The 25703-nt window shown below is 49.8% G+C and overlaps 1 protein-coding gene across 1 annotated transcript; it reads left to right on the top strand.

The window, feature by feature from the left end:
- Window positions 1–2766: 2766 nt before the first annotated feature.
- Window positions 2767–24035, top strand: HACL2 (2-hydroxyacyl-CoA lyase 2). Its single transcript, XM_085045981.1, has 11 exons — window positions 2767–2886; window positions 11096–11193; window positions 13919–14055; window positions 14813–14947; window positions 17017–17131; window positions 17519–17688; window positions 20122–20192; window positions 20872–20943; window positions 21481–21586; window positions 23257–23532; window positions 23888–24035. The coding sequence occupies exons 2-10, from the start codon at window positions 11162–11164 to the stop codon at window positions 23505–23507; spliced, it is 1089 nt and encodes a 362-aa protein (XP_084902107.1). The 5' UTR covers window positions 2767–2886; window positions 11096–11161; the 3' UTR covers window positions 23508–23532; window positions 23888–24035.
- Window positions 24036–25703: the final 1668 nt, after the last annotated feature.

Genomic DNA, 25703 nt, shown 5'->3' with positions numbered 1-25703 from the left:
CTGAAAAAACTATCCAAAAAACCTCAAAAAATCCTATAAAAATCCCTGAAAAAATCCTAAAAATACCCAAAAAAATCCCTGAAAAAATCCTAAAAATACCCAAAAAATCCCTGAAAAAATCCTAAAAAAACCCTGAATAAAGCCTGAAGAAAAACACCAAAACCCCCCAAAAAAAACCTGAAAAAATCCTAAAAAACCCCAAAAAATACCTGAAAAAACACCAAAGAAAACCCCCAAGAAAACCCCCCAAAAAAAAACCCAAAAACCCCCAAAAAATCTGAAAAAAAACCCAAAAAAACTACCCAAAAACCCCTAAAAAAGCCATAAAAAACCTCAGAGTGCTCCTCAAAAATAAACCCCAAAATAACCCCAAAAAAACCCTTTAAAAAACCCCAAAAATCCCAAAGTGTTTCCAGCCACTCAAAACCCCAAAATTCCCTAAAATCCCCCAAAATTCCCGAATTTTCCTGCAGGTATTTGGGGAATTACCCCAAATAAAAACCCCCCAAAAAACCCTTTAAAACCCCCAAAAAAACCCTTTTAAAAAAAACCTTAAAAAAACCTTTAAAAATCCCAAAAAAACCTTTAAAACCCCCAAAAAACCCTTAAAAAACCCATAAAAAACCCTTAAAAACCCCCAAAAAAAACTTTAAAACCCCAAAAAACCCTTAAAAACCCCAAAAACTTTAAAACCCCAAAAACCCGAAAAAAAAAACCCCAAAAACCCTTAAAAACCCAAAAAACTCTTCAAACCATTTAAAAACCCATATAAAACACATTAAAAATCCAAAAACCCTTTAAAAACAAAAAACCAACCCATAAAAACCCAAACGCAAAAACCCAAAAAAAACCTTAAAAAAACCAACAAAAAAACCTTAAAAACACCTTAAAGACCCCAAAAAACCCTGAAAAAAACCTCAAAAAACACCTTAAAAACTTCAAAAAATCCCTTAAAAAACCCGAAAAAACAACTTAAAAACCCCAAAAAAACCCCAAAAAACCCCAAAAAACCCAAAAAAACCCGGAAAAACCCCAAAAACCCTTAAAAAACCCATAAAAATCCCTTTAAAAACCTCCAAAAAAGGCCTTAAAACCCCCCAAAAAACACCTTAAAAACAAAAAAAAACCCCAAAAAACCCTTAAAAATCCCCAAAAAACCCCTGAAAAAAACCCCAAAAGCCCCAAAAATCCCAAAGTGTTTCCAGCCACCCCAAAACCCCTAAAATCCCCCAAAATTCCCGAATTTTCCCCGCAGGTATTTAGGGAATTACCTCAAATAAAAACCCAAAAAAAACCCCAAAAAAACCCTTAAAAACCCCATAAAAAACCCTTTAAAAACCAAAAAAAAACCCTTAAAAAACCCCTTAAAAGACCCTTTAAAAACCCCAAAAAGCCCCAAAAACCCCTTAAAAATCCACCATAAAAAAACCCTTTAAAAACCCAGACAAACCCAAAAAAAAACCTTTTAAGCCCCCCAAAAAAACCCTTAAAAAACCCCAAAAAACTCCCCAAAAAACCCTTGAAAACCCCATAAAAAAACCCTTAAAAAAACCTCTTAAAACCCCTCAAAAACCCCCAAAAAACCCTTAAAAAACCCCAAAATACCCTTAAAAAACACCTTAAAAAACCCCTTAAAAAACCCAAAAAAACCTCTTAAAAAAACCCCAAAAAACCCCAAAAACCCTTAAAAAAAACCCCCAAAAATCCCTGAAAAAAACCCCAAAAACCCCACAAATCCCAAAGTGTTTCCAGCCACCCCAAAACCCCCTAAAATCCCCCAAAATTCCCAATTTTTCCCGCAGGTATTTAGGGAATTACCCCAAATAAAAACCCCAAAAAAACCCCAAAAAAACCCACATAAAATACCCCAAAAAACACCTTCAAAACCCAAAAAAACCCTTTAAAAACCAAAAAAACCCCATTAAAAGTCCCAAAAAAACCCTTAAAACCCCCAAAAAAACCCTTAAAAACCCAAAAAACCCACATAAAAAACCCCAAAAAAACCCCAAAAAACACCTTAAACCCCAAAAAAACCCCATAAAAAACCCTTAAAAACCCTCAAAAACCCTTAAAAGAACCCCAAAAAATCCCTTAAAAAAACCCAAAAAACCCCAAAACCCTTAAAAAACACCCAAAAAACCCCAAAAACCCTTAAAAAACCCATAAAAATCCCTTTAAAAACCTCCAAAAAAGGCCTTAAAACCCCCAAAAAAACACCTTAAAACCCAAAAAAAAAACCCAAAAAACCCTTAAAAATCCCCAAAAAAACCCCAAAGACCCCAAATCCCCCAAAACCCCCTAAAATCCCCCAAAATTCCCGAATTTTCCCGGCAGGTATTTAGGGAATTACCTCAAATAAAAACCCTAAAAAAACCCCAAAAAAACCCAAAAAAGCCCCATTAAAAACCCTTTAAAAACCCCAAAACCCTTTAAAAACCCCTAAACCCCCAAAAACCCTTAAAAATCCCTTAAAAAACATTAAAACCCATAAAAAACCCTTTAAAAAACCCCAAAAACCCCCAAACCCCAAAAGACCCCAAACCCCCAAAAAACACCTTAAAAACCCCCAAAAAACCCCAAAAACCCTTTAAAAAAAACCCAAAAATCCCAAAGTGTTTCCAGCCACCCCAAAATCCCCTAAAATCCCCCAAAATTCCCGATTTTCCCGGCAGGTATTTAGGGAATTACCTCAAATAAAAACCCCAAAGACCCCAAATCCCCCAAAATCCCCCAAAACCCCCCAAAACCCCCTAAAATCCCCCAAAATTCCCGAATTTTCCCGGCAGGTATTTAGGGAATTACCTTCGGGATCTCTTCGCCGGCGCTTGGGAACCTCGAGAGCTCCACCCGCTGCCCCTGCGAGTGCCCCTGGGAAACCCCCAGCAGGTACCCCAAAAATACCCCAAAAATACCCCAAAAGGGTCCCAGAAAAAATCCCGAAAAAATCCCAAATCCTTGAACCCCGAAATTGCCGGAAAAAGGGAAAAAAGTGCCAAAAAAAGGGGAAAAATCCCAAAAAAAAGGGAAAAATCTGGGAAAAAAGGGGAAAAAAAATGGGGGAAATGGTGAAATTTGGGGTTTGGGATGGGAAAAATCCTAAAATTTTGGAGGGTTTGGGGAAATCCTAAAAAAATCCCAAATCCCAAAAACCCCAGAAAAGGGAAAAAATCCCGGAAAAAGCGAAAAAAATCCCGAAAAAAAGCGAATAAAAAAGGGAAAAATGGTGAAATTTGGGGTTTGGGATGGGAAAAATCCTAAAATTTTGGGGGGTTTGGGGAAATCCCAAAACTGGGGTAAACTCCAATAAAATTCCAAAAAATTCCCCCAAAAAATCCCGAATCCCTGAACCCCAAAAATCCTGGAAAAAGGGAAAAAATCTGGGAAAAAAGGGAAAAAAATGGGGGAAATGGTGAAATTTGGGGTTTGGGATGGGAAAAATCCCAAAATTTGGGAGGTTTGGGGAAAAACCAAAACTGGGGAAACCCCAAAAAAATCCCAAATCCCAAAAACCCAAAAAAAGGAAAAAAAATCCCGAAAAAGGAAAAAAATCCCCAAAAAAAGCCCAAAAAATGGGGGAAATCCTGAAATTTGGGGTGGGATGGAGGGAGTTTGGGATGGGAAAAATCCCAAATTTGGGAGGGTTTGGGGAAATCCCAAAACTGGGGGAAACCCAAAAAAAATCCCAAAAAAATCCCAAAAACATCCCCAAAAAAATCCCAAAAAAATCCCAAATCCCTGAACCCCGAAAATCCCGGAAAAAGGGAAAAATTGGGAAAAAAGAGAGAAAAAAGGGGGGGAAATGGTGAAATTTGGGGGTTTGGGATGGGAAAAATCCCAAAATTTGGGAGGAAATCCTAAATATGGGGGAAATTCCAAAAAAATCCTAAAACCCTAAACCCCAAAAACTCCAGAAAAACAAAGAAAAAGTACCCAAAAAAATAAAAAAAATGGGGAAATCCTGAAATTTGGGGGTTTTGGGGTTTGGGATAGGAAAAATCCCAAAATATCGGCGGGTTTGGGGAAATCCCAAAACTGGGGGAAACCCCAAAAAAACCCCAAAGCATCCCAAAAAAATCCCAAAAAAATCCCGAATCCTGAACCCCAAAAATCCCGGAAAAAGGGAAAAAAGTCCCAAAAAAGGGAAAAAAATCCCCAAAAAAAGCCCAAAAAATGGGGGAAATGGTGAAATTTGGGCATTGGGATGGGAAAAATCCCAAAATTTGGGGGCTTTTGGGGAAATCCCAAAACTGGGGAAAACCCCAAAAAAATCCCAAAACCCAAAAACCCCAAAAACCCCAGAAAAACCAAGAAAAAAATCCCGAAAAAAAGCCAAAAAAAAGGGGGGAATCCTAAAATTTGGGAGTTTTGGGGTTATGGGATGGGAAAAATCCCAAAATTTTGGGGGGTTTGGGGAAATCCCAAAACTGGGGGAAACCACAAAAAAATCCCCAAAAAATCCCAAAAACATTCCCAGAAAAAATCCCGAAAAAATCCCGAATCCCTGAACCCCAAAAATCCCGGAAAAAGGGAAAAAAGTGCCAAAAAAAGGGAAAAAATCTGGGAAAAAAGGGGAAAAAAAATGGGGGAAATGGTGAAATTTGGGGTTTGGGATGGGGAAAAATCCTAAAATTTTGGGGGGTTTGGGGAAATCCCAAAACTGAGGGAAACCCCAAAAAAATCCCAAAACCCAAAAACCCCAAAAAAGGAAAAAAATCCCCAAAAAAAGCCCAAAAAATGGGGGAAATGCTGAAATTTGGGGTTTGGGATGGGAAAAATCCCAAAATGTGGGAGGAAATCCCAAACTGGGGAAAACCCCAAAAATACCCCAAAAGGGTCCCTGAAAAATCCGAAAAAAACCCAAATCCCGAACCCCGAAATTGCTGGAAAAAGGGAAAAATTGGGAAAAAAAGCGGAAAAAAAAGGGGGAAAATCCCAAAATTTGGGAGGAAATCCCAAATATGGGGGAAATCCCCAAAAAATCCCAAAAAATCCCAAAAAAATCCCGAAAAAATCCTGAAAAGCGGAACCCCAAAAATCCCGGAAAAAGGGAAAAATCTGGGAAAAAACCCCAAAAATGGGGAAATCCCGAAATTTGGGGTGGGATGGAGGGAGTTTGGGATGGGAAAAATCCCGAAAATTGGGAGGGTTTGGGGAAACCCCAAAAAAATCCCAAATCCCAAAAACCCCAAAAAAGGGAAAAAATCCCAAAAAAAGCGAAAAAAATCCTGAAAAAAAGCAAAAAAAAAAAGGGGAAAATGGTGAAATTTGGGGTTTGGGATGGGAAAATCCCAAACTTTGGGAGGAAATCCCAAAACTGGGGGAAACCCCAAAAAAATCCCCAAAAAATCCCAAAAAAAATCCTGAAAAAATCCCGAATCCCTGAACCCCAAAAATCCCGGAAAAAGGGAAAAAATCTGGAAAAAAATGCAAAAAAATGGGGGAAATGGTGAAATTTGGGTTTTGGGATGGAAAAATCCCAAAATTTGGGGGGTTTTGGGGAAATCCCAAAACTGGGGGAAACACCAAAAAAATCCCAAATCCCAAAAACCCCGAAAAAGGGGAAAAAATCCCGAAAAAGGAAAAAAAATCCTGAAAAAAACCCCAAAACATGGGGGGAAATCCTGAAATTTGGGGGTTTTGGGGTTTGGGATGGGAAAAATCCCAAAATATTGGCGGGTTTGGGGAAATCCCAAAACTGGGGGAAACCCCAAAAAAACCCCAAAAACATCCCCGAAAAAATCCCAAAAAAATCCCAAATCCTTGAACCCCAAAAATCCCGGAAAAAGGGAAAAAAGTGCCAAAAAAAGGGAAAAAATCCCAAAAAAAGGGAAAAAATCTGGGAAAAAAAGGGAAAAAAATGGGGGAAATGCTGAAATTTGGGGGTTGGGATGGGGAAAATCCTAAAATTTTGGAGGGTTTGGGGAAATCCTAAAAAAATCCCAAATCCCAAAAACCCCAAAAAAGGGAAAAAATCCCGAAAAAGGGAAAAAAATCCCCAAAAAAAGCCCAAAAAATGGGGGGAAATGGTGAAATTTGGGGGGGTTTGGGATGGAAAAAATCCTAAAATTTTGGGGGGTTTGGGGAAATCCCAAAACTGGGGGAAACCCCAAAAAAGTCCCAAATCCCAAAAACCCCGAAAAAAGGGAAAAAATCGCAAAAAAAAAGAGAAAAAAAAGGGGGGAAATGGTGAAATTTGGGGATTTTGGGATGGGAAAAATCCTAAAATTTTGGGGGGTTTGGGGAAAAACCAAAACTGGGGGAAACCCCAAAAAAATCCCCCAAAAAACCCAAAAACATTCCCAGAAAAAATCGCGAAAAAATCCCAAATCCCTGAACCCCAAAAATCCCGGAAAAAGGGAAAAATTGGGAAAAAAAGCGAAAAAAAAGGGGAAAATGGCTGAAATTTGGGGGTTGGGATGGGAAAAATCCCAAAATTTGGAGGGTTTGGGGAAATCCCAAAACTGAGGGAAACCCCAAAAAAATCCCAAATTCCAAAAACCCAAAAAAAGGGAAAAAAATCCCGAAAAAGGAAAATAATCCCCAAAAAAAGCCCAAAAAATGGGGGGAAATGGTGAAATTTGGGGGGGTTTAGGATGGGAAAAAATCCCAAAATGTGGGAGGAAATCCCAAACTGGGGGAAACCCCAAAAATACCCCAAAAGGGTCCCCGAAAAAATCCTGAAAAAATCCCAAATCCCGAACCCCGAAAATCCCGGAAAAAGGGAAAAATTGGGAAAAAAAGCGGAAAAAAAAGGGGGGAAATCCCAAAATTTGGGAGGAAATCCCAAATATGGGGGAAATCCCAAAAAAATCCCAAAAAACCCCCAAAAAATCCCGAAAAAATCCTGAAAAGCGGAACCCCAAAAATCCCGGAAAAAGGGAAAAATCCGGGAAAAAACCCAAAAAATGGGAAAAATCCCGAAATTTGGGAGGGTTTGGGGAAATCCCAAAACTGGAGGAAACCCAAAAAAATCCCCCAAAAAACCCAAAAACATTCCCAGAAAAAATCCCGAAAAAATCCCAAATCCCGAACCCCAAAAATCCCGGAAAAAGGGAAAAATTGGGAAAAAAAGCGGAAAAAAAAAGGTGGGAAATCCCAAAATTTGGGAGGAAATCCCAAACATGGGGGAAATCCCAAAAAAATCCCAAAAAAACCCAAAAAAATCCCGAAAAAATCCTGAAAAGCAGAACCCCAAAAATCCCGGAAAAAGGGAAAAATCCGGGAAAAAACCCCAAAAATGGGGAAATCCCGAAATTTGGGGTGGGATGGAGGGAGTTTGGGATGGGAAAAATCCCAAATTTGGGGGGGTTTGGGGAAATCTCAAAACTGGAGGAAACCCCAAAAAATGCCCCAAAAAACCCAAAAACATTCCCAGAAAAAATCCCCAAAAAATCCCAAATCCCTGAACCCCGAAAATCCCGGAAAAACGGAAAAATCCCGAAAAGAAGCAAAAAAAAATGGGGAAAATGCTGAAATTTGGGGTTTGGGATGGGAAAAATCCCAAAATTTTGGGGGGTTGGGGAAATCCCAAAACTGGGCTAAACTCCAAAAAAATCCCAAAAGCATCCCCGAAAAAATCCCAAATCCCTGAACCCCAAAAATCCGGAAAAAGGGAAAAAATCCCAAAAAAAAAGCAGAAAAAAATGGGGGAAATCCTGAAATTTGGGGTTTGGGATGGGAAAATCCCAAAATTTTGGAGGGTTTGGGGAAATCCTAAAAAAATCCCAAATCCCAAAAACCCCAAAAAAGGGAAAAAAATCCCGAAAAAGCGAAAAAAATCCCGAAAAAAAGCAAAAAAAAAGGGAAAAATGGTGAAATTTGGGGTTTGGGATGGGAAAATCCCAAACTTTGGGAGGAAATCCCAAAACTGGGGGAAACCCCCAAAAAATCCCCAAAAAAATCCCAAAAAAATCCCCAAAAAAATCCCAAAAAAATCCCGAATCCCTGAACCCCAAAAATCCCAGAAAAAGGGAAAAAATCTGGGAAAAAAGGGAAAAAAAATGGGGGAAATGGTGAAATTTGGGGTTTGGGATGGGAAAAATCCTAAAATTTTGGGGGGTTGGGGAAATCCCAAAACTGGGGGAAACCCCAAAAAAATCCCCAAAAACATTCCTGAAAAAATCCCAAAAAAATCCCAAATCCTTGAACCCCAAAAATCCCGGAAAAAGGGAAAAATCTGGAAAAAAATGCAAAAAAATGGGGGAAAATGGTGAATTTGGGGGTTTGGGATGGGGAAAATCCCAAAATTTTGGAGGGGTTTGGGGAAATCCCAAAACTGGGGAAAACCCCAAAAAAATCCCAAAACCCTAAACACCAAAAACTCCAGAAAAAGGAAGAAAAAAATCCTGAAAAAAAACCCCAAAATGGGGAAAATCCTGAAATTTGGGGGTTTTGGGATGGAGGGAGTTTGGGATGGGAAAAATCCCAAAATTTTGGGAGGGTTTGGGGAAATGCCAAAACTGGGGGAAACCCCAAAACTGGGGGGAAATCCTATAACTGGGGGGAAAAAACCTCAAAATATGGGAGAAATCCCAAAACCGGGATGGAAAAACCCCAAAAACACCCCAAAAATAAAAAAAAAAAACCAAAAAAAACCCCCAAAAAACCCAAAAACCCCAAAAAAATTCCCCAAAAAATCCCCCAAAAAATTCCCAAATCCCTGAACCCCGAAAATCCCAGAAAAAGGGAAAAAATCTGGGAAAAAAGGGAAAAAAATGGGGGAAATGGTGAAATTTGGGGGGTTTGGGATGGGGAAAATCCCCAAATTTTGGAGGGTTTGGGGAAATCCCAAAACTGGGGAAAACCCCAAAAAAATCCCAAAACCCTAAACACCAAAAACTCCAGAATAAGGAAGAAAAAAATCCTGAAAAAAAACCCCAAAATGGGGGAAATCCTGAAATTTGGGGTTTTGGGATGGGGAAAATCCCAAAATTTGGAGGGTTTGGGGAAATCCCAAAATTGAGGGAAACCCCAAAAAAATCCCCAAAAACATTCCCTGAAAAAATCCCAAAAAAATCCCAAAATCCTGAAACCCCAAAAATCCCGGAAAAAGGGAAAAATCTGGAAAAAAATGCAAAAAAATGGGGGAAAATGGTGAATTTGGGGGTTTTGGGATGGGAAAAATCCCAAAATTTTGGAGGGTTGGGAGGAAATCCCAAGATTGAGGGAAACCCAAAAAGAATCCCAAAAACATCCCCGAAAAAAATCCTGAAAAAATCCCGAAATCCAGAACCCCGAAAATCCCGGAAAAAGGGAAAAATTGGGAAAAAAAGCGGAAAAAAAAGGGGGGAAATCCCAAAATTTGGGAGGAAATCTCAAACACGGGGGAAATCCCAAAAAAATGCCAAAAAATCCCGAAAAAATCCTGAAAAGCGGAACCCCAAAAATCCCAGAAAAAGGGAAAAATCCGGGAAAAAACCCCAAAAATGGGAAAAATCCCGAAATTTGGGAGGGTTTGGGGAAATCCCAAAACTGGAGGAAACCCCAAAAAAATCCCCCAAAAAACCCAAAAACATTCCCAGAAAAAATCCCGAAAAAATCCCAAATCCCTGAACCCCGAAAATCCTGGAAAAAGGGAAAAATTGGGAAAAAAAGCGGGAAAAAAAGGGGGGAAATCCCAAAATTTGGTAGGAAATCCCAAACATGGGGGAAATCCCAAAAAAATCCCAAAAAACCCCAAAAAAATCCCAAAAAAATCCTGAAAAGCCGAACCCCAAAAATCCCGGAAAAAGGGAAAAATCCAGAAAAAAACCCCAAAAATGGGGAAATCCCGAAATTTGGGGTGGGATGGAGGGAGTTTGGGATGGGAAAAATCCCAAAATTTTGGGAGGGTTTGGGGAAATGCCAAAACTGGGGGAAACCCCAAAACTGGGGGGAAATCCTATAACTGGGGGGAAAAAACCTCAAAATATGGGAGAAATCCCAAAACCGGGATGGAAAAACCCCAAAAACCCCAAAAAAACCCCAAAAACCCAAAAAAACCCCAAAAAACCAAAAAAAACCCCAAAAAAAACCCCAAAAACCCCAAAAAACCCCAAAAAATCCCCCAAAAAAAACCCCCAAAAAAACCCCCAAAAAACCCCAAAAAAACCCCAAAACCCTAGAAAAACCCCAAAAAACGGGAGGGAAATCCCAATGTTTTTGGGGTCAATCCCAATATTTTGGGGTCAATCCCTATTTTTAGGATCAATCCCCTATTTTTGGGGTCAATCCCCAATTTTTGGGGTCAATCCCACACGTTTTGGGGTCAATCCTGTCAGTTTTGGGATCAATCCCAATGATTTTGGGGTCAATCCCACACGTTTTGGGGTCAATCCCACACATTTTGGGGTCAATCCCCTATTTTTAGGGTCAATCCCATATTTTTGGGTTCCATCCCAATATTTTGGGCTCAATCTCATATTTTTAGGATCAATCCCATATTTTTGGGGTCAATCCCCTATTTTTAGGATCAATCCCACATTTTTGGGGTCAATCCCACACATTTTGGGCTCAATCCCACATTTTTAGGATCAATCCCACACATTTTGGGGTCAATCCCAATATTTTGGGGTCAATCCCTCATTTTTGGGGTCAATCCTGTCAGTTTTGGGGTCAATCCCACATATTTTGGGGTCAATCCCATATTTTTAGGATCAATCCCACATATTTTGGGGTCAATCCCACACGTTTTGGGGTCAATCCCAATGATTTTGGGGTCAATCCCCTATTTTTGGGGTCAATCCCAATGATTTTGGGGTCAATCCCACACATTTTGGGTTCCATCCCACATATTTTGGGGTCAATCCCAATGATTTAGGATCAATCCCACATTTTTGGGTTCCATCCCCAATTTTTGGGCTCCATCTCATATTTTTGGGGTCAATCCTGTCAGTTTTGGGGTCAATCCCAATGATTTTGGGGTCAATCCCACATTTTTGGGGTCAATCCCACACATTTTGGGGTCCATCCCCTATTTTTGGGGTCAATCCCAATGATTTTGGGGTCAATCCCACACATTTTGGGGTCCATCCCCTATTTTTGGGGTCAATCCCAATGTTTTGGGGTCAATCCCACACATTTTTGGGGTCAATCCCCACGTTTTGGGGTCTCTCAGGTGCAGCAGTGCTCGGAGCTGCTCAGCAGATCCCACAAGCCCCTCATCCTGCTGGGCAGTCAGGCCATGCTGCCCCCGACCCCCGCTGAGGAGCTGCGGTGAGACTGGGGGAACTGGGTTATACTGGTTTGTACTGGGAGCGACTGGGAGGGACTGGGAGGGGACTGGGATGGACTGGGATGGACTGGGAGGGACTGGGAGGGACTGGGATGGACTGGGAACAACTGGGAGCAACTGGGAGCAACTGGGAGCAACTGGGAATGGGATTGGGAGGGACTGGGATGGACTGGGAGGGACTGGGGATGGACTGGGATGGACTGGGAGGGATTGGGATGGAACTGGGATGGACTGGGATGGACTGGGATGGACTGGGAGGGACTGGGAGGGGATTCAGATGGACTGGGAATGAACTGGGAGGGAACTGGGATGGACTGAGAGGGACTGGTTTATACTGGGAGCGACTGGGATGGGATTAGGATGGACTGGGATGGACTGGGAATGAACTGGGTAAACTGGGAGTGGGATTGGGATGGACTGGGATGGGTTTGGGATGGACTGGGAGTGACTGGGATGGATTGGGAATGGATTGGGATGGACTGGGAGGGACTGGGATGGACTGGGATGGACTGTGAGGGACTGGGAATGGGATTGGTATGGATTGGGATGGACTGGGAATGAACTGGGAGGGACTGGGAGGGACTGGGATGGACTGGGAATGGATTGGGATGGGGTTGGGATGGACTGGGAATGGATTGGGATGGACTGGGAATGGACTGGGATGAAGTGGGAATGGACTGGGATGGACTGGGAGAGACTGGGAGCAACTGGGAATGGGATTGGGATGGACTGGGAATGAACTGGGTGAACTGGGATGGACTGGGAGGAACTGGGATGGACTGGGACGGGGTTGGGATGGACTGGGAGGGACTGGTTTATACTGGGAGGGACTGGGTGAACTGGGATGGGATTGGGATGGGATTGGGATGGGATTGGGAGGGACTGGGATTTAACTGGGAGAGACTGGGAGGGACTGGGAGGGGATTGGGAGGGACTAGGATGGACTGGGAATGAACTGGGTGAACTGGGATGGGATTGGGATGGGATTGGGAGGGACTGGGATGGACTGGGATGGACTGGGATGGATTGGGATGGACTGGGATGGACTGGGAGCAACTGGGAATGGGATTGGGATGGACTGGGAGCAACTGGGAGCAACTGGGAATGGGATTGGGATGGACTGGGATGGACTGGGATGGACTGGGAGTGACTGGGATGGACTGGGAGGGACTGGGAGGGGATTGGTATGGACTGGGATGGACTGGGAGGGGACTGGGAGGGACTGGGAGGGACTGGGATGGGATTGGGAGGGACTGGGATGGAACTGGGATGGACTGGGATGGACTGGGTGAACTGGGAATGGGATTGGGATGGACTGGGAGGGGATTGGGAAGGACTGGTTTATACTGGGAGGGACTGGGATGGGATTAGGATGGACTGGGATGGACTGGGAATGAACTGGGTGAACTGGGAGTGGGATTGGGATGGACTGGGATGGGATTGGGATGGACTGGGAGTGACTGGGATGGACTGGGATGGACTGGGAATGGATTGGGATGGACTGGGAATCAACTGGGAGGGACTGGGAGTGACTGGGATGGACTGGGAATGGATTGGGATGGACTGGGATGGACTGGGAGGGACTGGGATGGGACTGGGATGGGATTGGGAGGGACTGGGATTGAACTGGGAGGGACTGGGAGTGACTGGGATGGGATTGGGATGGACTGGGATGGACTGGGATGGAACTGGGATGGATTGGGTGAACTGGGAATGGGATTGGGATGGACTGGGAGGGGATTGGGAAGGGGTTTGGGAGGGACTGGGAGGGACTGGGAGGGACTGGGAGGGGATTGGGATGGACTGGGATGGACTGGGAATGAACTGGGTGAACTGGGAGTGGGATTGGGATGGACTGGGATGGGATTGGGATGGACTGGGAATGGGATTGGGATGAACTGGGATGGACTGGGAGGGACTGGGAGGGCTTGGGATGGGATTGGGATGGACTGGGAGGGCATTGGGAGGGACTGGGAATGAACTGGGAGGGACTGGTTTATACTGGGAAGGACTGCGAGGGACTGAGGGGGACTGGGAGGGACTGGGAATGAACTGGGATGGACTGGGAGGGACTGGGAGGAGAAATCATAGTGGTTTTAGGGTGAAAAATGGGGATTTTGGGGAGGAAATGGGAACTGGTTTATACTGGGAGGGGATTGGGATGGATTGGGATGGACTGGGAGGGACTGGGAGGGACTGGTTTATACTGGGATGGACTGGGATGGACTGGGAATGGATTGGGATGGACTGGGGACACTGGAACTGGTTTGGGGTGGATGAACTGAGCAGGTTTTGGGGCCAAACTCATTGCCCCCCACTGTCCCCTGCTGTCCCCTGCTGTCCCCACTGTCCCCACTGTCCCCACTGTCCCCCACTGTCCCCACTGTCCCACTGTCCCCTGCCATCCTCACTGTCCCCACTGTCCCACTGTCCCCACTGTCCCCACTGTCCCCTGCTGTCCCCCACTGTCCCCTGCTGTCCCCACTGTCCCCTGATGTCCCCTGCTGTCCCCATGTCCCATGCTGTCCCCTGCTGTCCCCTGCTGTCCCCACTGTCCCCCACTGTCCCCTGCTGTCCCCTGCTGTCCCTCACTGTCCCCACTGTCCCCTGCTGTCCCCTGCCATCCCCACTGTCCCCTGATGTCCCCACTGTCCCCACTGTCCCCTGCTGTCCCTTGCTGTCCCCACTGTCCCCCACTGTCCCCAGCTCGGCGCTGGAGTCCCTGGGTGTCCCCTGCTACCTGGGTGGCATGGCGCGTGGCCTGCTGTCCCCAGAGTGTCACCTGCTGCTGCGGCAGAACCGCCGCGACGCCCTGAGGGACGCTGACCTGGTGCTGCTGGCAGGTATGGGGACATTGGGGACACTGGGGACACTGGGGACATTGGGGACATTGGGGACATTGGGGACATTTGGGGATATTGGGGACATTTGGGGACATTGGGGACATTGGGGACTTTGGGGACTTTGGGGACACTGGGGACATTTGGGGACATTGGGGACTCTGGAGACATTTGGACACATTGGGGACATTGGGGACAATGGGGATATTGGGGACACTGCGGATATTGGGGACCTTGGGGATGTTGGGGAGGTTGGGGACGTTGGGGACATTAATGGGGACATCGGGGACACTGGAGACATTTGGGACATTGGGGACATTGGGGATGTTGGGGATGTTGGGGATGTTGGGGACATTTGGGGATATTGGGGACATTGGGGACATCGGGGACGTTCGGGACATTGGGAGACATTTGGGAACATTTGGGAACATTGGGGATATTGGGGACATTTGGGGACACTGGGGACATTGGAGACATCAGGGACACTGGGAACACCCCAGGCTGGCCTTGTCACCCACTGGGGACATTGGGGACACTGGGGACATTGGGGACACTGGGGACATTGGGGACTTTGGGGATGTTGGGGACATTGGAGACACTGGGGACATTGGGGATACTGGGGACATTGGGGATTTGGAGATATCGGGGACATTTGGGGACACTGGGGACACTGAGAACACCCCAGTCTGCCCTTGTCACCCACTGGTGCCACCCCGGTGTGTCCCTGTCACCCCGCTGACCGTCCCTGTCCCCTCCCCAGGGACAGTGTGTGACTTCCGCCTGTCCTACGGGCGACTCTTCGGCCGAGGGACAGCGGTGGTGGCCGTGAACCGCCACCGGTCACAGCTGCTCAGGAACTCGGACGTCTTCTGGAGACCAACCTTGGCCGTGCAGGGTGAGGGGACAGCGGGGACATTGGGGACAGTGGGGACATTGGGGACAGTGGGGACATTGGGGACATTGGGGACAGTGGGGACATTGGGGTCTTTGGAGACATTGGGGACAATGAGTACATCATTGGAGATATTGGGGAGATTGGGGAGATCGAGGACAATGGGGACACTGGGGACATTGGGGACACTGGGGACATTGGGGACATTGGGGACATTGGGGACATTGGGGATGTTAGAGACATCAGGGACATTGGGGACATTGGGAAAATCAGGGACATTGGGGACATCAGAGGTGTTGGTGATCTTGGGGACATTGGGGACATTGGGGACGTTGGGGACACTGGGGACCTTGGGGACATTGGGGACATTGGGGACATGGTTTGGGGTCAAACACTGACCGGTCACAGCTGCTCAGGAACTCGGACGTGTTCTGGAGACCAACGATGGCCGTGCAGGGTGAGGGGACAGCGGGGACATTGGGGACGTTGGGGACGTTGGGGATGTTGGGGACATTGAGGACATTGGGGACACTGGGGACAATGGGAATGTTGGGGACGTTGGGGACATTGGGGACATTGGGGATGTTGGGGACGTTGGGGACATTGGGGAGTTTGGGGACAACAGCTGCTCAGGAACTTGGACGTGTTCTGGAGACCAACGATGGCCATGCAGGGCGAGGGACACTGGGGACATTGGGGACATTAGGGACATTGGGGATATTGCAGACATTAGGGACATTGGGGACATTGGAACATTGGGGATGTTGGGAATTTGGAGACATTGGGGACATTGGGGACGTTGGGGACTTGAAGAACATTGGGGACGTTGGGGACATTGGGGACATTGCGGACACTGGGGACATTGGGGACTTTGGGGACATTAATGACATGATTTGGGGTCAGAATGAGTTGGTTTGGGGTCAAATTGAGGCCATTTGGGGCCATTTTTGGGGCCAATTTTGGGGCCAATTTTGGGGCCATTTTTGAGGCCATTTGGGGCCATTTTTGGGGTCAGACTGATGCCATTTTGAGGCCATTTTTGGGGCCATTTTTCGGGCCATTTTTGGGGTCATTTTGGGCCATTTTTGGGGTCAAACCGAACCATTTTGGGGCCATTTTTAGGGTCAGACTGATCCATTTTGGTGCCATTTTGGGGCCATTTTTGGGGCCATTTGAGGCCATTTTTGGGGCCATTTTTGGGGCCATTTGAGGCCATTTGAGGCCATTTTTGAGGCCATTTTGAGGCCATTTTTGGGGCCATTTTTGGGGTCATTTTTGGGGCCATTTTTGGGGTCAAACTGATCCATTTGGGGCCATTTTTGGAGCCATTTTTGGGGTCAAACGGAGCCATTTTGGGGCCATTTTTGGGGCCATTTGGAGCCATTTTTGGGGTCAAACTGAGCCATTTTTGGGCCATTTTGGGACCATTTTTGGGGCCATTTTGGGGCTATTTGGGGCCATTTTGGGGCCATTTTGGGCCATTTTTGGGGCCATTTTTGGGGTCAGATTGATGCCATTTGGGGCCATTTTTGGGGTCAAACTGATCCATTTTTGGGGCCATTTGGGGCCCTTTTTGAGGCCATTTGGGGCCATTTTTGGGGTCAAACAGAGGCAGTTTAGGGGCATTTTGGGGCCATTTTTGGGGCCATTTTTGGGGTCAGACTGATGCCATTTTGGGGTCATTTTTGGGGCCATTTGGAGCCATTTTTGGGGCCATTTGGAGCCATTTTTGGGGTCATTTTTGGGGCCATTTTTGGGGTCAAACTGATTCATTTTGGGGCCATTTTTTAGGCCATTTGGGGCCAATTTTCGGGTCAGACTGATGCCATTTTGAGGCCATTTTTGGGGCCATTTGGAGCCATTTTTGAGGCCATTTTTGGGGCCATTTTTGGGGCCATTTTTGGGGTCAGATTGATGCCATTTTGGGGCCATTTTTAGGGTCAAACTGATCCTTTTTGGGGCCATTTTTGGGCCATTTTTGAGGCCATTTTTGTGGCCATTTTTGAGCTCGAACGGCGGCCGTTCAGGATTGTCCCCTCCAGGCCACCCCAGGTGACACCGCTGTCCCCCAGGTGACCCCGCCTCCTTCGTGGTGGCTTTGGCCAGGAGCCTGCAGGGCTTCTTGTGTCCCCAGGAGTGGCTGCAGAGGCTGCAGGAGGCCGAGAGGGACAAGGAGCGGCAGAACAGGTGAGGGGACATTGGGGACATTGGGGACATTGGGGACAGTGGGGACACTGGGGACAGTGGGGACATTGGGGACACCTGGGGATATTGGAGATATTGGGGACATTGGGGAGGTTGGGACATTGGGGACACTGGGGACATTGGAGATATTGGTGATATTGGGGACAATGGGGACATTGGGGATATTGGGGACATTGGGGACATTGGGGACAGGGATGGGACTTTTGGGGTCACACCCACCTCACTCCCCATTTTTTCCCCATTTTTCCCCATTTTGCCAATTTTTCCCACATTTTCCCCATTTTCCCATTCCCCCATTTTCCCCATTATTTTCCCCATTTCCCCATTTTTTCCCCCATTTCCCCCCATTTCCCCCCACTCTGTCCCCAGGGCCAAGGCCGCACTGTCCCCTCCATGTCACCTCAACCCGCTGGCGCTGCTGCAGTGCCTGGACAGCGTGCTGCCACCCCACAGCCTGCTGGTGGCCGACGGAGGGGACTTTGTGGCCACCGCCGCTTACACCGTCCGGCCACGGCGGCCACTGGCCTGGCTGGACCCTGGTATGGTCACCGGGAGGGGACAGGGAGGGGACAGCATGGGGACAGGGAGGGGACAGTGTGGGGACAGGGAGGGGACAGGGTGGGGACAGGGAGGGGACATGGCTGGACCCTGGTATGGTCACTGGGAGGGGACAGGGAGGGGACAGGGTGGGGACAGTGTGGGGACAGCATGGGGACATGGCTGGACCCTGGTATGGTCACTGGGAGGGGACAGCATGGGGACAGTGAGGTGACTTTGTGGCCACGGCGGCCACTGGCCTGGCTGGACCCTGGTATGGTCACCGGGAGGGGACAATGAGGGGACAATGTGGGGACAGCATGGGGACAGCATGGGGACAGTGAGGGGACATGGCTGGACACTGGTATGGTCACTGGGAGGGGACAGGATGGGGACAGTGAGGTGACTTTGTGGCCACGGCGGCCACTGGCCTGGCTGGACCCTGGTATGGTCACTGGGGGGGACAGTGTGGGGACAGCGTGGGGACAGTGAGGGGACATGGCTGGACACTGGTATGGTCATCTGGGAGGGGACAGTGTGGGGACAGTGAGGTGACCTTGTGGCCACAGTGGCCACTGGCCTGGCTGGACCCTGGTATGGTCACCAGGAGGGGACAGTGAGGGGACAATGTGGGGACAGGGAGGGGACAGTGTGGGGACAATGTGGGGACATGGCTGGACCCTGGTATGGTCATCTGGAGGGGACAGTGAGGTGACAGTGAGGGGACAGTCTGGGGACATGGCTGGACACTGGTATGGTCACTGGGAGAGGACAGTGAGGGGACAGTTTGGGGACAGCATGGGGACATGGCTGGACACTGGTATGGTCATCTGGGAGGGGACAGGATGGGGACAGTGAGGTGACCTTGTGGCCACGGTGGCAACTGGCCTGGCTGGACCCTGGTATGGTCACCAGGAGGGGACAGTGAGGGGACAGCATGGGGACAGGGAGGGGACAGTGAGGGGACATAGCTGGACACTGGTATGGTCACTGGGAGGGGACAGCATGGGGACAGTGTGGTGACTTTGTGGCCACTGCGACTTACACCGTCCAGCCACGGTGGCCACTGGCCTGGCTGGACCCTGGTATGGTCACCTGGAGGGGACAGGGTGGGGACAATGTGGGGACAGTGTGGGGACATGGCTGGACCCTGGTATGGTCATCTGGAGGGGACAGGGTGTGGACAATGTGGGGACAATGTGGGGACATGGCCAGACCCTGGTATGGTCACTGGGAGGGGACAGTGAGGGGACAGGGTGGGGACAGTGTGGGGACATGGCTGGACACTGGTATGGTCACCGGGAAGGGACAGCATGGGGACAGTGAGGTGACTTTGTGGCCACTGCGACTTACACCGTCCAGCCACGGTGGCCACTGGCCTGGCTGGACCCTCGTATGGTCACTGGGAGAGGACAGTGAGGGGACAGTGTGGGGACAGCGAGGGGACATGGCTGGACACTGGTATGGTCACTGGGAGGGGACAGTGAGGGGACAAGGAGGGGACAGGGAGGGGACAGGGAGGGGACAGCGTGGGGACAGTGAGGGGACATGGCTGGACCCTGGTATGGTCACTGGGACGAGACAGGATGGGGACAGTGAGGTGACCTTGTGGCCATGGCGGCCACTGGCCTGGCTGGACCCTGGTATGGTCACTGGGGGGGACAGTGAGGGGACAGGGTGGGGACAGCATGGGGACAATGAGGGGACATGGCTGGACACTGGTATGGTCACTGGGAGGGGACAGTTTGGGGACAGTGAGGTGACCTTGTGGCCACGGTGGCCACTGGCCTGGCTGGACCCTGGTATGGTCACTGGGAGGGGACAGTGAGGGGACAGCGTGGGGACAGGGAGGGGACAGCGTGGGGACAGGGAGGGGACATGGCTGGACACTGGTATGGTCACTGAGAGGGGACAGGGAGGGGACAGCATGGGGACATGGCTGGACCCTGGTGTGGTCATCTGGGAGGGGACAGTGTGGGGACAGTGTGGGGACAGTGTGGGGACAGTGTGGGGACAATGTGGGGACATGGCCAGACCCTGGTATGGTCACAGAGAGGGGACAGTGAGGGGACAGTGAGGTGACAATGTGGGGACAGCATGGGGACATGGCTGGACCCTGGTATGGTCATCTGGGAGGGGACAGTGAGGGGACAGCGAGGGGACACCATGGGGACACCATGGGGACATGGCCAGCCCCTGTGGGGACATGGCTGGCTGCACATGTCACATGGCCTGGTGACATCCTGGCAATGTGGCACTGCTGTCCCCATGCTGTCCCTGCTGTCCCCACATTGTCCCCACACTGTCCCCACACTGTCCCCTCACTGTCCCCACACTGTCCCCTCACTGTCCCCACATTGTCCCCACACTGTCCCCACATTGTCCCCATGCTGTCCCCTCGCTGTCCCCTCACTGTCCCCACACTGTCCCCACAGGTCCCTTCGGCACGCTGGGCGTCGGCGGTGGCTTCGCGCTTGGAGCCAAACTGTGCCGTCCTGAGGCTGAGGTGACACTGGGGACACTGGGGACATTGGGGACATTGGGGATTTGGGGACACTGGGGACATTGGGGACATTGGGACACTGGGGACATTGGCGATTTGGGGACACTGGGGACATTGGGGACATTGGGGACATTGAGGATATTGGGGATTTGGGGACATTGGGGACATTAATGTGGACATTGGGGACATTGGGAACATTTGGGGGCATTTAGGATAATGGGGACATTGGGGATATTGGGGACATTTGGGGACATTGGGGGCATTGGGGACATTGGGGACATTAATGGGGACATTGGGCAGAATAGGGACATTGGGAACATTTGGGACATTGGGGACATTGGGGATATTGGGGACAGCAGGGACATTAATGGGGACATTGTGGAAACATTTGGGATTTGGGGAGATTGGGGACATTGGGGACATTGAGGATTTGGGGACATTGGGGACATTGGGGGCACTGGGGACATTTAGGATAATGGGGACATTGAGGACATTGGGACACTGGGGACATTGGGGACATTGAGGATTTGGGGACATTGGGGATTTGGGGACACTGGGGACATTGGGATAAGGGCAGGGGGGACACGGAAGGTGGTGGCCCTGGGGGCTTTGGGGTCAGTGTGTCCCCAGTGTCCCCCAGGTGGCATTTGGTGACATTGGTGACACTTGGGGACACTGTCAGGTGTGGGTTCTGTACGGCGATGGATCTCTGGGCTTCAGCGTCATGGAGTTTGACACCTTCGTGAGACACAAGGTCATTGTCACTGTCACTGTCACCTGTCAGTGTCATTGTTATTGTCACCTGTCTGTGTCACCTGTCACCTGTCATTGTCATTGTCACTGCCACTGTCATTGTCACCTGTCATTGTCACTGGGTGGGGCCCTGGGGGTGTCACCTGTCCCCATCCCTGTCCCTGGCTGTCACTTGTCCCTCTTCCGGGGTGTCACACTGTCACCTGTCCCTGTCCCCTGTGTCCCCATCTGTCCCCTGGCTGTCCCCAGGGTGTCTGACACTGTCCCCTCCCTGTCCCCATCTGTCCCCGGCTGTCCCCAGGGTGTCCCCTGGCTGTCCCCTGCTGTCCCCATGTGTCCTCTAGCTGTCCCCAGAGTGTCCCCTGGCTGTCCCCTGTCCCCTGGCTGTCCCCGTGTCCCCTGGCCATCCTCAGAGTGTCCCCAGGCTGTCCCCATGCTGTCCCCGTGTCCCCAGGCTGTCCCCATGCTGTCTCACGCTGTCCCCCGCTGTCCCCATGCTGTCTGACACTGTCCCCCCGCTGTCCCCGTGTCCCCGCAGGTGGCAGTGATCGCTCTGGTTGGCAACGACGCAGGTTGGACTCAGATCAGCCGCGAGCAGCTCCCCCTGCTGGGCAGTGCTGTGGGCTGCGGCCTGAGATACAGCGGTGAGTGACCACTGAGTGACCAACTGACCAACTGACCGCTGAGTGACAGCTGAGTGACCAACTGACTAACAGTGAGCACTGACTGGGGACAGCAGCTCCCCCTGCTGGGCAGCGCGGTGGGCTGCAGCCTGAGATACAGCGGTGAGTGACCAACTGACCACTGAGTGACCAACTGACCAACTGACCACTGAGTGACCAACTGACTAACAGTGAGCACTGAGTGACTGGGGACAGCAGCTCCCCCTGCTGGGCAGCGCGGTGGGCTGCAGCCTGAGATACAGCGGTGAGTGACCACTGAGTGACCAACTGACCAACTGACCCATAGTGACCACTGAGTGACCATTGAGTGACCACTGAGTGACCCACAGTGAGCACTGACTGGCTGGGGACAGCAGCTCCCCCTGCTGGGCAGCGCTGTGGGCTGCGGCCTGAGATACAGCGGTGAGTGACCACTGAGTGACCAACTGACCAACTGACCACTGAGTGACCAACTGACTAACAGTGAGCACTGAGTGACCAACTGACCATTGAGTGACCAACTGACCAACTGACCAACTGACCCATAGTGACTAACAGTGAGCACTGAGTGACTGGGGACAGCAGCTCCCCCTGCTGGGCAGTGCTGTGGGCTGCAGCCTGAGATACAGCGGTGAGTGACCACTGAGTGACCAACTGACCACTGAGTGACCGACAGTGACCACTGAGTGACCAACTGACCAACTGACCGCTGAGTGACCACTGAGTGACCAACTGACCCACAGTGACCCACAGTGAGCACTGAGTGACTGGGGACAGCAGCTCCCCCTGCTGGGCAGCGCTGTGGGCTGCAGCCTCCGGTACAGCGGTGAGTGACCAACTGACCACTGAGTGACCAGTGAGTGACCAACTGACCAACTGACCACTGAGTGACCAACTGAGTGACCACTGAGTGACCACTGAGTGACCAGGGACTGACCCACAATGAGCACTGACTGACCAACTGACCAACTGACCACTGAGTGACCACTGAGTGACCACTGAGTAACCACTGAGTGACCACTGAGTGACCACTGAGTGACCACTGAGTGACCGGGTGACCAACTGAGTGACCACTGAGCGACCAAATGACCAACTGACCACTGAGTGACCACTGAGTGACCACTGAGTGACCAACTGACCAGAGTGACCCATAGTGACCACTGAGTGACCACTAACCACTGAGTGACCAACTGACCACTGAGTGACCAGTGAGTGACCAACTGACCACAGAGTGACCACTGAGTGACCAACTGACCACTGAGCAGTGACCCACGGTGACCAGGGGGGTGCCACTCCCAGCGGTGACAATGCCACCCCCTGGTGACAATGCCACCTCAGGATGGTGACAGTGCCACTCCAGGGAGGTGACAGTGCCATCCCCTGTCCGCCTCCCTGGAGGTGACAATGCCACCTGTCCCCCCGGTCACACTGTCACCCCCAGGGAGGTGACAGTGCCATCCCAGGATGGTGACAATGCCACTCCCAGCGGTGACAATGCCACCCTTCATCACCCTGTCCCCCTGGTGACAATGCCATCCCAGGGAGGTGACAATGCCACCGCAGAGAGGTGACAATGCCACTCCCAGTGGTGACAATGCCATCAATGGTGACAGTGCCATCCCAGGGAGGTGACAATGCCACTCTGTCCCCAGACTACCACCTGGTGGCAGCGGCGCTGGGCGGCCGAGGGTTCCTGCTGGACAGCCCGGGTGACAACGGTGACAACACTGGTGACAACGCTGGTGACAACGCTGGTGACAACGGGGACATGGCTGGGGACATCAGGGCCAGGGTGGTGGCAGCGCTGAGGGCGGCGCAGGCCGAGTGTCACCAAGGCCACCCTGTCCTTGTCAACGCCCTGCTGGGGCCAAGTGACTTCCGGGAGGGGTCGGTGTCCGTGTGACGTCATCAGTGTCACCTGATGTCACCTGAGTGTCACCTGAGTGTCACCTGAGTGTCACTGAGTGACTTCCGGGAGGGGTCGGTGTCTGTGTGACGTCATCAGTGTCACCTGAGTGTCACCAAATGTCACCTGTGACGTCATCAGTGTCACCTGAGTGTCACCTGAGTGACTTCCGGGAGGGGTCGGTGTCTGTGTGATGTCATCAGTGTCACCAAGTGTCACTTGAGTGTCACCTGATGTCACCTGTGACATCATCAGTGTCACCAAATGTCACCTGAGTATCACCTGGTATCATCTGTGACGTCATCACTGTCACCTGGGTGTCACCTGAGTGTCACCTGGGTGTCACCTGATGTCACCTGAGTGTCACCAAATGTCACCAAGTGTCACCCAGTGGCCCCAAGGGGTGGCAGGGGACAACCTGGGGACACTCTGGGCACTGCCACCCCCCTCAGGTGACACTCTGGGGACACTTTGAGCACTGCCACCCTCCCCAGGGGACATCTGGGGACACTCTGGGGACACTGGTGGCACTGCCACCCCGTGGGAATAAAGAGCTCTGATGTCCCCAAGTGGCGTTTGGTGACATTAATGGGGGGGGGAAGTGGGACAGCCCTGGGGACACCTTGGGGACATTTGGGGACACCTTGGGGACACAATGGGGATGTTTGGGGACACTCTGGGCACTGCCACCTCCCTTGGGGACACGCTGGGGACATTTGGGGACACTTTGAGGTCACTTTGGGACATCTTGGGGACACTTGGGGTCATTCTGGGGACACTTTGGGGTTTGTCACCCTCCCCTGGGGACATCTGGGGACACTTTGAGGTAACTTTGGGACACTTTGGGGACACTTTGGGGACACTTTGGGGACAGGGACAGCACGGCAGGGCCGTGGGGACACAATGGGGACATCCTGGGGACATTTGGGGACACTTTGGGGATACTGGGCACTGCCACCTCCCTTGGGGACAGTTCGGGACACTCTGGGGTTTGTCACCCACCCTTGGGGACACCCTGGGGACACTCTGGGGTCACTTTGGGGACAGTTGGGGACACCTTGGGGACACTGGGGTTTGTCACCCCCCCCTTGGGGACATTCTGGAGACACTTTGAGGTCACTTTGGGACACTCTGGGGACATTTTGGGGACACCTTGGGGACACTGGGCACTGCCACCTCCCTTGGGGACACTTTGGGGACACTTTGGGGTTTGTCACCCCCCCTTGGGGACACGTTGGGGACATTGGGGACACCTTGGGGACACTTTGGGCACAGATTTTGGGGTTCCAGGCAGGAATTTTGGGGTTTCTCGTGGTGCTCTTTGGAATTTTTGGGGTAAATTCAGCAATTCCAGGAGTTTTTTAGGGAATTTTTGGGAATTTCAGCAAATCCAGCGTTTTTTTAGGGAATTTTTGGGGTAAATTCAGCAATTCCAGTTTTTTTTTAGCGAATTTTTGGGGTAAATTCAGCAATTCCAGGGGTTTTTTGGGGAATTTTTGGAAATTCTTGGGGTAAATTCAGCAATTCCAGGGTTTCTCCCACACCCAACAGTTTACAAATCCCATTTTTTTTTTAGGGAATTTCTGGAATTTTCAGGATTTCACCAGTTCCAGGGTTTCTCACAGATCCAGCACTGTACAAATCCCTTTTTTTTTTTGGGAATTTCAGGGATTTTCAGGATTTCAGCAATTCCAGGGTTTCTCACAGATCCAGAGGATTACAAATCCCATAATTTTTTTTGGGAATTTCGGGGATTTTCGGGAATTTCAGCAGTTCCAGGGTTTCTCACAGATCTAGAGGTGTTAAAATCCCATATTTTTTTTGGGAATTTTGGGGATTTTCGGGAATTTCAGCAATTCCAAGGTTTCTCACAGGTCCAGAGGATTACAAATCCCATTGTTTTTTTGGAAATTTTCGGGATTTTCAGCAGTTCCAGGGTTTCTCACAGATCCAGGGGATTACAAATCCCATTTTTTTTAGGGAATTTTGGGGAATTTTGGGTTAAATTCAGCAATTCCAGGGTTTCTCACAGATCCAGAGGATTAAAAATCCCTTTTTTTTGGGGAATTTTTGGGAATTTCAGCAATTCCAGGGTTTCTCACAGACCCAGGGGTGTTAAAATCCCATATTTTTTTAGGGAATTTCTGGAATTTTCAGGATTTCACCAGTTCCAGGGTTTCTCACAGATCCAGA

This window comes from Lichenostomus cassidix, unplaced genomic scaffold, assembly GCF_008360975.1.
Source record: "Lichenostomus cassidix isolate B80296 unplaced genomic scaffold, HeHo_3.0 HiC_scaffold_39, whole genome shotgun sequence".
NCBI lineage: Eukaryota > Metazoa > Chordata > Aves > Passeriformes > Meliphagidae > Lichenostomus > Lichenostomus cassidix.
The sequence above is the reverse complement of the archived record's forward strand: the minus strand, read 5'-3'. Positions and strand labels throughout refer to the sequence as shown.